Genomic DNA, 19,020 nt, shown 5'->3' on the forward strand with positions numbered 1-19,020 from the left:
GAAATTAAAAACTTGGAAGGACGCTTCTCTTCCACTGAACAAACGTTTTTAGATCTCGATCTACTAACCTCAAAATTTAAAGAAACTCACCCAAAAACATACTTGTGAAACATGCAAATGATAATCCTCAAACTAAACTTATTACATTTACCCATTGATACTTTAAAGACATGTACACCATAGTACATGCAAATAAAAAATAACACATAGCTCATGACAAGGACTATGTTTATATTGACAATAAATTCCAGCACCTCTTAACATAAAAATCTATCACACTTTTTTACAAACAATAGTAATAAGCAACTTTCGTCACTCTGACTTTTTAAATTAGCACTTCCATCTTACAAAGAATTGTCATCCTTATGAAAACAATCATCATAATCAACGGTCATGAAGCAGACAAGAGTGATGACACAGTACTCTTTGAGTCTTTCCCCTGTCATTTGAATCTGTGATAAAAGTTTATGTAACTTTTAGCTGTTGAAAAGTATCGCATGTCACAGAAAATTATCCCAACCGAGCAGTCTGTAGCTACAAGATAAACCCAAATTGTAGCCTCTTGTAATACGCCCATTTGATACAATTAGGGTACACGCGGTAACTCTTCGTATTCCTGTGTATCAAAAATCTTTGATTTCAGAGCACACCTCCCTGCGTGTGTTATTAGATACAATTGAATACTCCTGTGATAACAGTAATAGTATAACACAGGAGGAATCCATGAAATCTAAGTTGACATTTTGTGAGGCTTAATTATGTGTCCCTTACCAATCTGTGTTTGTCGGTATTTTTGGCACCTCGGTATAGGGATTGCAAAACTGGGAGATAAATTGCTGAAAGCAAGTTGTAATTGAGGCAATTTTAGTTTGTCGTGTTAGGTTGCTGAGCCAACAGCGTTGTTACACCTTAAACTTTATGTTCCTGGCCTCCTATATATAGCCATCTAAACAGGCTGCATTATTATATTTCCTTTCCTATACCCGGTAAAGGGTATGGGAGAAATATATAGTTTTTGATGGTGTGTTCTTCTTCTTTCTTCTTCTGTCAAAAAAACAACTAGATGTTGGGTGGCAGCTCTATTATATGTATTAATGCAGAAACTTAATATATGTCCCTTATTGTAAATGCTATGGATGTCATACTACAGTTGCAGGTAGCTTTAGGAAAGGTGAATACAACTAAATGTGCATTATGCTAATGAGGACCTCGTTTGCATAGCTTATGCAGAAACTTCACATTTCCCTTACGGCACATGCTTCAGATGTCATATTACAGGTGATTGGTTGGTTGCTTGGTCGGTCGGTTGGATGCCCAAACACTTCATCACAAATCTAAACCTGTTTACTGTGCTGATCAGTTTTAGATTTACCCAAAATATCTTTAAGCAAGCTCAACCATGAGTCAAAGGAAGGCATTCAATTCCATATTCTTCTGTCTGAGACACTTACTGTTAGAAAAAGATTGAATATAGCCAGACGTACATGTAAAGATTTGGACAACATTAGAGAAGCTGGAACAGAAAGGGGAACTTTGTCATGATTTACAGCATTCTTGACACATAGTGTGGAGTGCACCCATCTTGTGTAAGTACACCATACATACACGTACCATGGGAGGCACAGCCCTGGGGCCTGGGAAATGGCAGTACTAACACGGCATGACAAATCACAGCATTGCTGAAGTCTATCTCATCCTCTGGGTAAAGCCTGTTTCACTGACTCAGAACAGTTTAAGTACTGTAAAGCACCATATACATCTCTATTCCGCAAGGCAACAGTTACTCAAGGAGCAACTCCATAAAATTTGGAAACAGTCAGACATTTCAGACAGTTGAGTTACGTTTTCAGACAGCATTCAAGTTGTCTGTCGTCAGTGACTAAAAGATGAGAGAAGGTTTGAAAACGTGATAAGAAGTAGTACCATTTTCTTGTATGAGAATCCTAATTGATATCTGTTGTTATAATCATAATCAACAATGTTATAATTATAAAGAATTTGCAAGTGAAGAAAATTACAGCACTTTATAAACACGTTACTGATATATCACATGTAGATCAAATAAATGTACAAGTGTTATAAATTTCCCATAACACATCTAGCAGGAGTGTTACAGAGAAATGGTGATGATGTGGCATGTATAATCACCTTTGGCTGCAGCACTATCTAGGTCTGCTAGGTGGTGTTGACTTTGGGTAATTTGATCCCCATTACCCAAGGTTCCAGCCCTTCTGCCGAAGGACAATCAGTCCCACCGTTGAGATGGAGCCTTGGGTGGTACGGGATTTATTTATGCCATATCCACTTGAGAAAATACACATTTTCATGCAAAATGTTGAAAAAAATTCAGTCTTGGTATTATGGCAGACAAGCAAATAATGCTGCATACTTGTACACCGGACCGGAACTGGACTTGTACTAGAAACATAAAGGTTCAATTTAAAAAAAACTGAACATCGGGAACCAGTTCTCTCAGTCATGATATTCTCCTTTTTATTCTAAACCATCTAAAACCTCCCATAGATGGCGAAACTTGCACTTGAAAAAGACGAGTTTTTGTGTTTATTACTGACTATATAATTGTGTAATTTTGCATGTATATTTTTCTAATTGCATGTAAAATTTAGGCATTTTTACATGTATTCCTATCACACACATATGCCATTGGAATTATAAGTCTGAACCTGAACCTCTGGTCAGTCTGGACCTGAACCTGAACATGAGTAAGGGAATGCAGCACTAATTGCAAGAAATATAGAAAAAGTATTTTGAGCCCATACATGTCGTAATACTTATGCAAACAGGGGTTATAATTAGCCCCCTCGACAGGTCGGGCTAGGGGGAGGAGGAATCATCATTTCTTTTGATAATATATGAATTACCTGGGGAAGTCACTCCTCCCTATGACCTTTGAAAAACATTATATGATTAATAGTGACCAATGGGCTTAATTGTGTACCGTTACGAGTAAGTGCATTCATAGTAATCATACACTCTAGGTTAATAAAAAGAGTTGAATTGCGGCTTTCTACCAAATTCTGAAGAAAACCCAAACACCCGGTACTGTATACTGTAAAATCGTCACTTTAATATAGCGGTAGGAAAATATAGCGGTTGGGGAAAAATGGAGTAGGTCACGGCACTTACTTCTAATGGTGGAAACAAACATTACTGTCTCAAATATTAGTGATCAAACACTAGCGATGATGAAATTTTAGTTATTGCCTAGTGACCGCTAAATCAGCTAAAATTAAGTTACAGTTAACAAATCAAGAATTACAGTATATATATTGATAACATCTGAATCTTTGACATGTTGTATTCCTATCTAAACAATCATAATGTATAGAAATGACAGCAAGTCTGCACAATTAGAGGCACTGATATTTGTGTTTAAATCTAAGCATTGTACGGGTGTCCTACTGTAAATGCTGCAATTGCTGCGGTGGTTTTATGTGCGTGGTGACCTTTTTTAGTTTTTACAGCAAACTTAAAACCACTGCAAAACTGCTTGTTCCGTCTTCTGCCAGCCTTAACCCCCTTGTTTCAACTGCGAAGTTAAAACCATAGCAAACACTCAATTTTCTCCCTCGAAATTAAATCCCTGCGAACTTAAAAGCATTTACTGTACATCATCTGGAAAGTTAAAGAGGTAAAGCTTGCTCATAAAAAAAGTATGATTATAAATGGACAAGTCTATTAATATTCTTCTACATAATTTATTGATGGTACTTCGAATAGGGAATTGTATGAAAGAGAAGGACAGTACTTAACCTTTTGTGTTTCCAAAGTCTTTGTCCTTCTCATAATCTTTTGGTATTGCCTTTATATCATTAACCTTTGTACATGAAAGCCTCTACACAATAGGTCGTGCATTCTGACAGGGCTTTAATCATTGTTTTCTTTGCTCTAATAGCTATGATAATCTACATGACTATGTATAATGCATAATGGCAAGGCATGGGTACCGTTAAAACAAAAACGGTCTGAAAAAAAATCGGCGGACCGGTTGTTGGACCGATTAGAAAATTAACACCAATAATGGTTGTGCTGAATAAAGTGTTATTGCGGACAAGTGCTCGTATTGATTATACAAGTGATAATTGGTACTGTCCATGAAATAGACAGATGTCAAAGACACGGTAATTCAATGTGTTCAGAATTTTGTTGATGTATAGGCGATGTCGTTTGTTTCAATAATTGTTGCAATATTTGTTTGCTATTCAGGATTAGGCCACATTTACTGCCCGTCCAGTGACCCTTTGTTCAAAGCTAAATTATGTCGTATGTTAATTATTAATCATCGTTTTTTTTTTCTTTGAAAATAGCTATTATCGTTCCAATATACAATTTGAACATACATGTAATTTGTAGCACTCACACTCACAGAGGCCTGTACTTGTTGCTTGTCCCACAATATACATGTATGATATAGTACAACAGTTACTGTACTGCAATAATCAAGTCCAGGTACTGGACCTGGACCTGATCCTCTGGACCTGGACCTGAATTTATTTTCTGTACCAGTACCCACCCCTAGATAAGGCCATAACCTGGTTTCCCTATATCTAGGCCAATACATAGACAAGCACATAGATAGAAAAAATGGTATCAATCAGAAACAGATGTTCAATATACACTGTGCATTCTGATCATCATACTTTGAACTGAACTTAAGCGAGGACTATCTCCTAGCCAGTAGACTGTGCCAAATTGAGACTTTAGGCATTCGAAAAATGGTGCAAACCGGCACCCGGAGTGACAGAAATCAGTCTCCTGTCCGCTAACCTAAGCCACTTGGCCATTTGACACCACTGCACTGAGCATTACTTGAAGACTTAGAGACTGAAAGATAAAGGTGTTCTCCAACATGTGCCATAAAGGTAAAGCAGGCATCCTCAATTGAGGTGAAGCATGATGCTTTTTCAAGTAGCTAGTGGTAGTGCAATGCGGCTTTGCTACAGCTCACGTTTTCGGCCAGGCACACCGGGTCACCCCTACTCTTCTCGGTAAGTGAGTTGGGTTCTTTTATGTGCAGAGGTTTGACGCTTGAGGCTTACGCCCAAAGCTCCCCCATACACGGGGCCGCCGGCTTTACGTCACCATCCGAAATGACGAATGCAATCCCTTACAACATGTCCGAGCTCGAGTGCCAAACTCATAGTAGTCATACACCAGTATCACCTTAATTCCATGTAGGTTGGTGGACCTACATATTCTAGATCCAGAATGCATTTTTGAACTCCTCTTCTGTACTTCATTTCATCAGGAACTTCGCACAGAAATTTGTGTTCGGTTCTATTACATTCAAGTCAATGACTTGTCCACACGAAGATTCTATTTATATCGCCAAAGTCGACGCTGAACCATTTTCAGTCTCCTGATCTTACTAGATGATAGCCTCATGCTTCAAGCCGGCGTCCACTAACACAGACATTCTTACTGGCTATCAGCGTTTGGGTAGAAGACGAATTGGTGTAACAGACCCAACTGACGGGCAGCACTAAATCTTCCTGTACGGACGACTCAGATCACAAGATTGCAGCTCACTACGTCCAGCACAGCAGACATTTTTACAGCCTTCAAGAGGCAAAGAGAAATAGGAATTGCTCCTTTAACGAATAGAGAAACACTTTAATTATTAGTCTCTACCAGACTAACCGTGTCGGCTACAGAGAGAACATTTGCCGGGAGACTTTGGCCATGGAGGATAACATTCCCTTGAGCAGGTGCAATATTTGACCCTATCTCCATAGCCGACTCCCTTCATACAGTTGACTCTATTTGGCCAATTTCTACTATTTTCCCAGCGACCCGTGGAGACTGGTAGAGTCTAACACTTCATGCTGCAAGGCTGTCATTGTTCTATTAACTTCTAAACATTCATAGTTTCTAGGACTCAGGCCTTGGGAAATTCACACCTGTTACATTTAGTGTTACCATGTTAGATTTTCCATAAAAGACCTGCTTGAATACAAATTGTAAAGCACAATTCTTTTCATAGCCCCGATAGTTCACAAAGGAACGTTTTCAAGCAATTGCATCTTTTGTATGGGCTTGACAAAGTGTGTATTGTAAATCTTATTTCCAATGGGAGGAGGCTTTCTACAAGAGTTTCTGCACAGCAACTGTAATCTATAGCCAATCCCATGGCCCTGCCCACCTCCATCAAATGTAGAAATGAAAAATAAACACATAAAAATGCAAATAATGACGGACATGGCGCCACTTTCTCATTGGTGGAACCAATTATTGCCATACTATCATTGGTCGATCTGCTAAATTGGACAGTCAAGATTGGGCTTTTGACATCCATTTATTCTTTCATTATCTTCGCCGAGTACTTGTACTCGGAGAGGATTATGTTTTCGGTTGAAAAATCTGTTGGGTGGGTCTGAATGTATGTCAGGAGCATAACTCAAGAAAGCTTCAATGAATCTTTATGATTTTTGGTAGGTGTGTAGTGGTTGTGCAAAGAAAAGTCAAGTTCGAAAATGGTTCACCTTGCGTTTTTCAACAGTGCTGCAGCAGACTTTACATTTTTTTGTGTTTGTATGTAGGCAAAAAAAGTGACGGAAACGTTGATGGATCTTCATGATTTTTTGCAGGTGTGTAGATGTTGTGAAAACGGGGGTCAAGTTCAACAATGGTTCCCCTGGTATTTTCCGTTGGTACTGCAGCGGGCTTTGTGTGGATGTGTATTTGTATGTCGCCAGCATAACTCAAGAAGCTGTTGATGGATCCGTATGATATTTAGTCGATGGGTAGGGTTTACAGAAAGGAAGGTCAAGTTCGATATTGGGCCTTCTAGCGGGTACCTAAGGTACTGCAGCGGAGCTTCCAAATTTAGGGGCATATTTTCTGAAAGTGCTATGGTCATGATATTTGTGTGGTAGATAGTTCATGCCACAGAAAGTAAGTTCTGTAAATTTGGGCCCCCTAGCGGCTTGTTAAGAACTGTAGCGGGTGTTTTTGCTTTGACATTCGGACATGAATAACTTGAGAAGGGGTTGACAAATCGTCTTGATGTTTGGTATGTAGAGAGCTCAGATTGTGCTTTACATTATCAATAACTAATTATGCAAATCAGGAGCTAAGTTGCATAATTAGTAAGGAAAGTTTGTTAGCCTACTGCATTTCAATGGGACATGGGACAGTGTCAGGTCATGTAAACAGATGGCCTTGCATAAACGTACTTGTAGGTCAAATAAATAAACTATTCTCCAAGCAGAGGTGTGGGTCCTGCTGGTTTAACGCGTTCAGTTTAGGCCTTTTTGTTCAAAACGGTTGGCGACATAACGAAATAGGGACAAAATAGAAAGCCTGACAAAAACACCTAAAAACACCTAGAAACACGTCAACAACCAGCCAGATTTATTCTATTCATATATATTGACTGTACTATGTCATCATCACTTTCAACTTACAACACTGCAATATCGAACCTTTGTGGCCCATATAATATCAACATACTCATATTTTTTCATGACCAGTTATAACATATATCAGCACACTCTACACATATACTAGTCCTGTACCACCAAATGATTTTTAATCATATCTAGACTGGACTCATTCGCCCCATCATAACTTCCAAATGGTATGGTGCATGATCAAATTTGCAGGGGGTGATACGCACGTAAATATTAATCACTCTCCATGATAAGCCTTGATTATTTGGCGAAGATAATGTGTTTGTGGAACTCTAGTTCTTTCATTCTTTCATTCATTCATTCATGACCCATTCACTCTTTTTGCTTGCTGGTTGCATTAAACAAAATAACAGACTAACTTGGGGTTCTTCGAATTTAACTACAAAATTTATATTTTCCGATGTACAATTTTAAAGTTACATAATTGTATTTGTAGCTAAAACTAGTCAGTATATTTGTACGCACATGAGAAGCAATTTTTAAAATATCATTGCATGGAAACTAGTTTGGTGGTTGTAGAAGCGTCACTAGTGTGGTAGCCTTGAGTGTAGTTGACAACTTTAATAGGTAAGTTAATAATGATAGATATGTTATACATGTACTTATCAACCATACAGTCACTTTCTGCACTTCTTTAGAGTTGAATACAGTAATAAAGAACTCATTGGCTGTGATGCCATGTTTTGTCACTTTAACTCCCATTACAACATTTATGGTTGCCTTTTTGAAAATGTTGGCATCCTGTTTTTTTCCCCATCTTTTTTTTGTGCTCTCAAATTAAATTTGGAGTCTGCAGAGTCTGTCATCCATGAAATTTACTTGCTATGGCCTGACTTGATCTAGCATCAAATGCAGATCCATTGGGAATCAGACATGATGTACCGAATATCATAAAGATCCATCCACAAACAAACCCCACAAACAAATGGCACTAAAAACACACTCAGTAACCTCTTTGGCGAAGGTAATAAATAAATCTGTCAGACGTAGAAAATTCCAACCCGTTCCAAAACCACCATTAAGACACCTTACCAGAGCAAACTTCCCTGGAGATAACATCTTACACCATAACATATCACGGTCCTCTCATCTCAGTACCATCAGATGGCTCCATTAGCACCTTGGAGTCAGCACCACAGACAGATACAGACCCACAGGTGTCAGGGGGTGCTATTAACTCTCTACTCTGGGAGAAAGCAGTATCCTTACCCTCACATTAATCTCAACACTACATTCTTGCATATTCGTATCATGGGAAACATAGATTCTGTCAATAGGCTGACACTCTTTCTGCACGATATTCATGTGTCAGCCTAGCCTGAGTACCAGCCTCCGTAGTGACCGCTGGCTCAAAAAAATTTGCTTGCTAAGGTTTGAGCCAGCGGTCACTACGGAGGCTGGTACTCAGGCTAGGCTGACACATGAATATCGTGCAGAAAGAGTTGTTATTAGTACACCACTAGTACTTGTACTTCTGTATCAATATCGATAAATTCATCTACTCATGTAGTATGCCATCATTTGTATTACAACCCTCAGGCATGGATTTGAAAAAAATACAAGTTGAAAAGTAAAGCTGACAATTATATCATTTGATAATCTTAAAGTCGTTTTTGATTGGTGAGTATACCATTTTTTCCTTCTAGTGTCTTTTGCTACAACTGCCCATTTTGACACTTAAAATCTTAAATAATATCTGGTTTTCTTTATCATAATTGCAAATTTCAGCCCCATTGTTTTGTTTATCTTGGACATAACAATATTGAAGTCATCTGAGGCCTGCTTCACACTTGGGGATAAGGACTCACTGGCAATATCCAGACTGCGACTGAGTAGCTTTTTCCCGCATGTAAAGAGCAATTTAATGGTCATACAAAGGCTTTTTCTGATGTCTAGAAAATTTTCCATGACAGCTCCTAAGTACTAAGTCTTGTACGATACATGTACCTCCGCTTCAACACACTGAAGCGTGATATCGGAACGTCAGGCTAACTAGGACATAGCGTGGGAGTTGGACGCACAAACATGGCAGAAGGAAAAGGCCTGTGATGTGCCAGAATGAGCCACAAGGATGGGTGATGGGTGCCCTGCAACACTTTCCGGTGGTGTGCGTAAAGCCGATCCGATATCTGCCTGTAAAGTGGGGCTAATTGGCAACAGCGAATTGTGCAAGGAAGTTGTTTATTCATCTGTTAAATCACCCGGGCAGTCACCTTTGAGGGATTATTTTCACCTCACTATACATATGTAGGTAAGGACATTTCCTCATGATCGGCCTGTGATCACAGGAGAGTCCCTTGAGCAGTATAATTGCCACTTGTCTCAATTAATCAGTGTAGTGAGTCATGTTATTGCTTATCCACACACTGGATAATTAGGGAATTTTCGAATAAATGTACAATCACAGACAGGGCTTGAAATACTGGGTGCAATTTTTTGTGCACCTTTTTGCACCCAGAAATGTGCACCTAACATTTGACTGTGGGTGCACTGGTGCACCTACTGTAGATATTTTTGTTATAAATCAGGGTAACATGGGTGCTATTGCACACGTATATAGAATGATTCTTGAAATTCAAGTATCAGAAAAAGCAATATATACATAAGGACCACCTGTCCACATAGACCAGATTCTATCGATCCCGAAGGTGGTCTTCTTGGGCAGGTTTGACTATGCCACCAACAAGCAATCAAAATTAGCACCAGGAAATGGCCACCTTAAAATCTGTACTGGTCTAAAGCTAATATCAAGAAAACTAAGGAATATGATACTATTTCTATGGATCAGCACTTATTTATCATCAATACAGATACTGTATCCAAGAATACTCCACTATACAGTACATCATCAGTTCCTTTATAAAAATGCCTTAAGATTTCATTTTCTCTAGCACTGAATACTCTTAAACTTAACACATGATGGTAATAATAATAATATCAAATTTTCATTACACCAAATCAAGTATCAATATTTGATAAGTCCTAGCAATCTAGTGCACTCTAAAGACTTTAAATTGATGTTTTCAGAACTATCCAAGGAAATGTCTTTATGTGTGCGACCCCCAAATGTATGGATTTGTCAATGGAAGCCCCCGTGTTGGCCAGTGATATAAAAAACCTTCATGTATAAAATGTAAAGTAATGTATGGTGTTAGCCATAGCTTTTGGCCTGAAACCATCCAAGTGTCATCTCATCCAAATCCTAGGGGAGAAGCAAGCACACTACATGAACTAAGGCCACACCAATTTCATTTGTTGGTTCTCGAAATCGCCTTCCACGGGCAGCAATACGATTTCTCCTGCAAAAGAACCTGCCACAGACATCAGGGCTCTCCCCAAAATAAACGCCCACATTGATTGTCAGCTGGCTGTTTGAAGGCCACAACAATTTAATTTGTTGGTTCTTGGCTTCGCCTCTTCTATTTTTCCCAAATTCAAAAAAAAAAATCAGCACCTCCAATTCAGAAAATTGTTACTCAGTGACATTCAACAATTTTCCAGTATGGTAAAATGCCCTGATTTCCTTTATTCAGTTTTTGTCTGTTTTTTCAAGACTGACAGAAGTACTGAAAAAAAAAAAATATCTAAAAACTGTATTTTCAATAATTTTCAACAAACAGGTGCATCTAATGTACAGTGGGGTGAGTTGGATGTCTGCCATAGAATGTTTTGCTTTTTCCACGCTGAAACACTATTCTTAATGTTTTGCCATATTTCTATTTTCAATTTTTTTGCAGGGGTGCAAGTTTGCATCGCGGACGCAAATGTAAACCGTTTCAATTCGGAATATATCCAAAATGTAGTAAAGTGTAAAGGTAAGGTAAAGCAGTCATCCTTAACAGACCTCTACACCGGGCAGATAGGACAGTAGTGAATATACCAACTTAAGTTAAGGGCAAAGAATATTGAAATACTGAAATAAACTTGATACCAAATTGATATGAAATATTTAAATCTTGAATTATACACTCAACCCATCATCATATAGAAATTGACCACCGTATAGCTAAAAAAAATAAAGCCAGGTGTTTTTCTGGCTCTTCATTTTTTTCATCATGTTTAATAAGTCCTTTTGATAGCTAAAAATGTCAAGCGCTAATACAATTAATAGCTTAAGAAATCTAGGGGTGTTAGGGAATTGCTCCCTTGGGAATGTATGGCATTCTGTGGCTAATTTCTTTCTTTTCAAGGAGCAAATCTAAACTGATAACACTGATTTTTGTCTATCAAGTTGACGAAATGACGCTTATAACCGTTATGCATAACATCAACGCGAGCATCAATTCTTGTCCATTTCCAAACATTACAAACCAATAACGAAACAAAAGCAAGAACCATGAGCCTAAAGCATATCAAGCAAATACAAATCAATGTTATAAGGATAGAGCGGACCTCCCAAATGAGTCTAGCTGCTTTGTAATATTTCAGAAATATGACAGAGAATACTTGACTCATGAGTCATACTGTCATACATAATGATAATAATATCATCTAATATTCCTTTGTCAGGCAAACTTGAAAGTCTCCATTCTTTAGAGGAAAGTGCAAAAATGTCACAATAGACTTTCGTTAACAATGTAACTTTTCCTGTAAAAACCCAAAGGGGAGAGTACGCCAATCCCGATCCGCACGACTTGGGAATCCAACACGCTAACCACTAGGCTAAAAGGTTCGGCACAGTTGGACTGGTCAATTAGTGGAGGTTGATCCCCACTGTTACAACAACAAGAGTTGTCAAAATGATAAGAACGGAAGATTCTAATCAAAAGTACTTACACGGTGAAATGGTAGACGAAGCACTTCCAGCCAGTTGGCCTTTCCAGGAAGTTGTAGACCTTTCCCTGGAAGCTAGTCCTGACCACGGGTTTGTTTGGGTACAAGTTGCTGTACTTCATGCGGATGTGCGTGTGCACGTGTCGGTCTCTGTCCCCCCTGCTGTCGTCCTCAGCACCGAAGGGAGCCTGAGAAGCAGCGGAGACGCTGGGGCGGGAGGCGGGGTCGGGCTGGGGTCGCTCCCGGTCGGCGTGGTTCGGCCGCCGCTGCCCGGCCACGAGTTCCCCGCTGGCGTTGGTACACTTGATGGGCCCCATCTCTACATTATCGCTGCGCTTCATCTTGACTCAAAGTACGTGCGTTCTTCCTTCAGGAGTCTAGATGTCTGCAGCCAAGGAACTGGAAAGGCAGGAGTATGTAGAGACGGCCAGAAGCAGACGCTGGCCACACGGACTGTTCGTGAGCGACATTGTTTGTGTACTGTGAGCTGACAGGATTCCTGGAAGTTGTCAGCTCACGCCTGCGGTGCTGCACCCGTTGCAGACGACATCCGAGGTGGTCAAAGGCCGCTTCTGGTCAGGAAAATGTTACCGGCGCCGTTAGACGCTTTTCTTCCGTCAGCAAACCTTCCAGCAGACGACTGCGCGCAGAAAATATTTGTTGTTCGTGGAATTCGTGGCTAGATTTTCCCGCCAAAAATCTGTCCTTTTGCCCCGACGGTTCAGTGACAAGTGGCCTCTCCTCGCTCTCACAAGATCCTCCTCCCACCGAAATGTCTCAAGATCTTCACGAACTTAGATGATGCACCGATGCAGTCATCTTTTGTGTAAAGAAGACAAGATAGCTGCAACAGCACGGCTACTAATAGATTACATGAAACATGTTTGTTGTCAAAAGGCAGCTCAACTTTAGAATAGCTCACGTAATAAGTGAAAAAGTAGATCTCTATCAGTGAGTCAACCCAACCAATCAGCGTGAACGATGTTTCATTTCTCAACCAATCAACGCCAGGAACTCTTCCTATCTCAACCAATCAGCGTCATATTGAAGGTGCGAAGAAAGGGGGAAAGTGCATTGTTATCAGTTTGAAAAGGGGCAGATATAGAAAAAAATTAACCTTGAGAAAAACGGGAGATCTAGAAAACGTTACTGACTCACATTCTAACATTTACTTAGAGATTACCAGGTCTATTACAAGATACCGGGCGTTACAAGACAGTCTTTGGGGACTTGCCAATAATGTCGGGGTGATGGCGAGAAATTACTACTACTGTGTGTCAAAAGACGGCTGCTGAACATGGAAAGACGCCACTAACGGGGCGGACAAAAACTGCAGAAAGCACGAAAACACACTAAAGGTTGATTTCTCCATGAAAATTGGAGAGAGTGTTTTGCATACTCAGAATATTTCTTTATTCTGTTACAGAATAGAGAATATTTCATGGACCTACGAGGTCTCCCATCCTCATTAAATCAGGACCCCTATCGTTCCACGTCACATCCCTTTCGCGAGCGATGTAACGTGGAGCGATAGGGGTCCTGATTTAATGAGGGTGAGGTCTCCGAACTCCTGTTGTTGTTGCTGCACGTCTTTTTTAATATTGAAAGATGACAGAAGACGTGGTGGTATAAAGACCTTGCCTTGGAAAATGGAAGGAATTTGATGATGTTCAGCAGTCAAATGAAGAAAAAAACGGAATAGAAAAATTTTGACCAAACCACAAGTACTGATAAACGACACAAATTGATACTTTGTGGTAACCATTTCCTAGAAATGACTCCTCGTTTGATATTACGTTGATGAAGGTTAGACATCCAGGTAGTAAGATACGCCCAAGCAACTGGATAAAATTTTGAAACAGTCAGACGTTTCAGACAGGCCGCTGTCTTTCGTCAGTGACTAACGAACGATAGGACTGGGAAGTTTTGGTATAAAACCTGGTTTCCCAGTCCTATCGTTATTTCATCCAGTTGCCTGAGTAATTATTTTTGGCGATGTTTGATACTGCGTGTTTTTTTTTGTTTTTGTTTTTTTTTGTGCTGATGGGCGTAACTTTATATTTTTCTGCTTACTGCAGTGTTCGGATGACCCAATTTCAACAACGCTATGGAGGTCATATTCGATAATTTTGCTAGTTTGATTAACAAATCTGTATTCACATTCGACATCCGTGACGTCTATGACTTAGTTCCAATCTTCTGGTTGACCCGGGTCAGACATAGTGAAGAAGAACATTCATTGCACGACTATTGTACACGGTACAATGTATCATCGGGCAACAACTATTAAACTTAATAGCCTTCTTTGCTGAGATAAGACTTTCATACTTTGAACAACTTGTGTTATTTGGATAGAGAAGATGATCAACTGACATAACCCATGCAAATGAGGTCCTTATTTGCATAATAAATGGAAACATTTGTGATATGCCACTCGAAAAGATCAGTCGGCAAAGGTATGGGTCGTGGAACTCTAGTTTTGAATGTTACAATCTGTTCAACAAAAGGAATAGATATCATATTCGATTGTACACTAGCCTAATTTAATCGCGCTTCTAGTCAGCCAGCCGCCCGTAACCGCCTTGGAGGAGACAGAAACCCCCGGACAGCTGGAGTTTGCGTTGTACAAACTAATTGTACACTTGGCTCCTCTGGTTATATGTTTCACTTCATCTTAATTAGTAATACCAGGGTCAGAGGACGTAAATTCTATATTTGGATGATATCTGCTCCCATATTGCTTTTCATTTTCATTATTTTCACCTCATACGGAAAAGAAAACTTAAATTTGTCGTCTGCAGAAGATGTCATGTATAGATTTTACTTGCCGCGGCTTAATTATATAAGATAACGTTAAACCTTAGCAGTAACATAGCAATTTGAGAAAGGGTTAGAATAAAGCTTTGTATGATTACAACTGGTGTGTTACGCCGAATGGCGGTTATACCGACTATACATATACAGATACAGATATAGCCAAAACTGAACATCAAGTGTTTAGTCATGGTACTGAAGCGCCGTCTTGTGATTTGTGGCGAAACAGCTCCCTTGGAACTTTCGAAAGTTTCAAGGTTGCAGTACCGTCACGGATCACTAGCTGACACTTCAGTACGGTGATTATACTCTTGATGCAGCTTGATGGGGATTTAATGTTGACGCAAAACAAGGTTTTAAACCAACGAAAACCCTTTCTTGGTGGGGCTTTAGGTGAAATCTGGGCATCAGTTGCTGTGGTAGGAGACACTATAGAGATAGTGGACGGATCGTCTATCTGCTGTTTGATGATGTTATGTCATGTTTTTTAATTGTTTATTTTCTTGATATGCATTTTTTATTGTTCGTTTCGCAACCAGGCCGGCCGGGCCCCGAATTGGAAATGGGGCCGTAGCATTAGGAGGGTTCATTTGCAGAGAAGATTCGCCCCATTTTTTTTCATCTGATTTGCCGCAATATTTAGTTTAATGGTCGAGTCAAATTTTAGAACATCATTTTAGGACCTAAATTATAGGTGCCGGTGTCACAGGGATCTCGCACCCCCCGTGAATTTGAACCCCCCGGTTCGAAATCACTAGTGAATTTGCACCCCCAGGTGCGAAATCCCTAGCGATTTAGCACCCCTCTGGTGATCTCGCACCCCAGGGGTGCAAAATCGCTAGGGATTTCGCACCCCCCCCCCCAAAATAAATTTGTTAGCCCCATATATACTATAGTATGTGTTCTGTTACGGCATTCATAATGGTCTGTTGGCTGAAGTGGTAACGAAGTGGGTCACTGAACTGGAGTCATGGTTCGTGTGTTCAAATCCTGGTGGCGATATTCTGTTCTTTTATGCCGTAGCTTTTAACATTAAATAACTAATAATTCTTACTCAGAAATATCATATGCGTTCATTTTTCCGACGGGACCAGGCTTCAATAATTTTTTCTAACCCTATTTAACCCCCGTCATCCATTCAATATGTGAGATAATTTTGTATGATAAAATGTTATTCAAGTCTCTAAAATAATTTTAAAAATCAATTATGACCACTGAAATAAAACTATGAACTAATCGTATATTCCTCATGGCACCAAGGAAGAATATTACAACGAATCATCGTGCATAGAGAGTCACCATCATCGCGCTGTGCTGAAATACTAGTAGCGTTACATTAGTCTTAGATGTTTGTTCTGTCAGACACAACAACTTGTAATACTCTCGATTACCACATTAAACTATGGCTTTATTATATTAAAATGCAGTTTTAAATATAATCGCTGCACAGACAGAGCACCTTTCGAAATATTTGGGGGGGGGTCAAAATCCCTAGGGGGGTTCGAGGAGGGGGTGCGAGATCCCTAGCTGGGGGGTGCAAGATCGCTAGCGATTTCGCACCGGGGGGTTCGAGATCCCTAGTGATTTCGCACCGGGGGGTTCAAAATCAGGGGGGTGCGAAATCGCTGGGACACCGGCCAATCAGGTACTGGGGCTTAGTTTTAAAAATGTTTTAACATGCAATCAGATACGATCTGTAGGACACATTGACTGCATGTTTTTGCAGTATAGCATCTGACAGTGCTGTATAGTACCTGATAATGCTTATTTATATGCATAGAAGAACGTGTAACGCGCAGTTAAACACAAAGTTGTCATAATCCTTGCGATTTTCTTAAGTAAAGGAAATATAAAACTTAGTGTTACAATACACACCGTAGCTAGCTATAGGTGCCGAGGTGGCGCGTAGCTAATTAACTTACATTCTATTCAATATCAGTCAATGTCATAGATTTGAATTATACCCTAATGGCGTCTGCAACAGGAGAAACAACATTTTCTGCAATGTACTAAGTACAATATCATAATACATTACATTTGTTAGTTTTATCAGCAATGTCATCATTTCGGGTTCATGAAGTGTGTTCAGCTGCCTCTCTCTGCGCTACTGCTGTTGCAGTGGATTTCTTTTTCCCTTCACCAAAGTTCTTGAGGCTGATACTAGGAATGTTCTCTACTGCTGCTGTTGCATATCTCTGTTGCATCATTCCAAATTAATTGTTAATAACACTGCGTTTCTTCACGTATATGTAAGTACATTAGGAATAGCGGTAAAACGGAGTTAAACCACTAGCGTATGTAATCCGTCCTAAAGAGCACCCTCAGCTCCACCGGAAGCCCCCTCCGCGCCCCCCTCCCCCTGTCGCTCCAAGGCGGCCTCCAGGATGGTCTGTAACACCTCCCCTGCCACGGAGTTCTCCCCCACCCCCCGGATCAGCATCTTCAGGGCCTCGGGCGGGATGTCGGGGTCTCCATCCCGGAGGTCCAGGTAACGCCACAGGATACGGCGCACGGCGGACCTGGAGAAACAGGCAGATTATAAACCCGAATAGTTTTGCATAATTATAAAAAAAAGACGGTTGTAAACCCTCAATTAGGCCACTTAATTGAGAAACACTTTCTACCAGAAAGCTACGGATATCTCTTAAAATCTCGCCCAACTGACACAACTTTTCCTCAAGCTTTGTAAAATTTACCAGTCATTCTTTTCTTCAGTCTGTTCCTCACTCTCGGTGTCTGAATCGGCATTCCCTTGTTCGACTCCCTGAAACATTAAGCAAATTAATCAGTGTGTTTTCAATTTCACTATAGACCAGCTTCATAACATATAATTAGAATTTACTAGATAATATATATAGAAATGATAAAGGCTCAACAGAAGTGTATCCTCAAAGAAATAAGCAAAATGTTTGAATGCTGTTGCTTGAGATAAAGTCGGTACAACCGAATGATTTTCATAGTTAAACATCTTAGTTACTTTTCTCGATACTTCAGCAACTAACGAAGAAAATTGACATCATGTTTTTTCTCGGAGAAAATGTATGGAGTGCATAGACGAAGCGATACCTGAAGATCTTGTATCAGTGATTCTATTGCATCCTCGATCTCTTTGACTTCTGTGAAAATGTAAAGGAAAAAGTTTATTCTTCTTAAATGTGAATATCGTGTAAAGATGGAATAGATAATTGTACTGTTGGTTCCTTTGAGATTATCATCTCATGATCGATCAAACATTGTAAACCGCTCTTGTATATGTATGTGTAAGATTGGAAGTATATGGCTTTCACAATAGATATGGCCATATTTGCCTGACGCTCTAGTAACATTCTGGTGCAACATAACCGCCATTATCTTTTTTTTGGTGACAAACCCATGAACTAAGACAAATCTTGGAGTCTTACTAACCTTCAATAGTTGATACAACAGGTGGATTGTCTGGGTCCCAAGACTTCAGCTGCACATGCGCACCAGCCTGGATTCCCAGCTGACGGAATGTTTGGGTCAGGTCCGTTAAAACCTTCCCGTCATGCATCACGTTCTAATGTAGTTGGAGATTGTAAAAGTAGTCTTAACAGGGTGTTGGTGATTTTACAAAGTATCGAGCTTAATACAGTATCATAGATGATCTTCCAGTTGGCACTTACAGTTGGAGCTGTGAATCATTGCAATGCGTGAAACCTTCGTCCATATTTTCATACAGTACATTTTTATATACATGAAGCAGTTGACAGGCATCAAGAATTGTTTTACACATTGCTGGTGATTTTTGTTTTGCATTTAGTGACCATAAAAGTTAAGGAATTAGTGCCATTTATTTGAATTTAGATTGTTGATGCTCTATAACGTGCGTTATTGTGTAGTTTGAAAGCCTACCACACGTGCATACACCCTGCGGAGCCTTCGCATGACGTCATCCATGTTGTCATACTCATTAACAGTCATCTTCAGCTTGCCGGCTGGTACGGTCACCTGTATGTCGACCCCTAGAAACAGGAACAGA

General features: G+C 39.9%; 1 protein-coding gene across 1 annotated transcript in view; it reads right to left on the reverse strand.

The window, feature by feature from the left end:
- The window catches only part of LOC136422221 (potassium voltage-gated channel subfamily KQT member 1-like), a 118,217-nt gene extending 105,352 nt beyond the window's left edge, over positions 1 to 12,865 (reverse strand). Inside the window, exon 1 of the mRNA XM_066409867.1 lies at positions 12,210 to 12,865. Coding sequence (XP_066265964.1) covers positions 12,210 to 12,547 — 338 coding nt within the window. The 5' untranslated portion in view covers positions 12,548 to 12,865. The remainder of the gene's footprint in view (positions 1 to 12,209) is intronic.
- Positions 12,866 to 19,020: the final 6,155 nt, after the last annotated feature.

Source organism: Branchiostoma lanceolatum, chromosome 16 (genome assembly GCF_035083965.1).
Source record: "Branchiostoma lanceolatum isolate klBraLanc5 chromosome 16, klBraLanc5.hap2, whole genome shotgun sequence".
In the NCBI taxonomy this organism is placed as follows: Eukaryota; Metazoa; Chordata; class Leptocardii; order Amphioxiformes; family Branchiostomatidae; genus Branchiostoma; species Branchiostoma lanceolatum.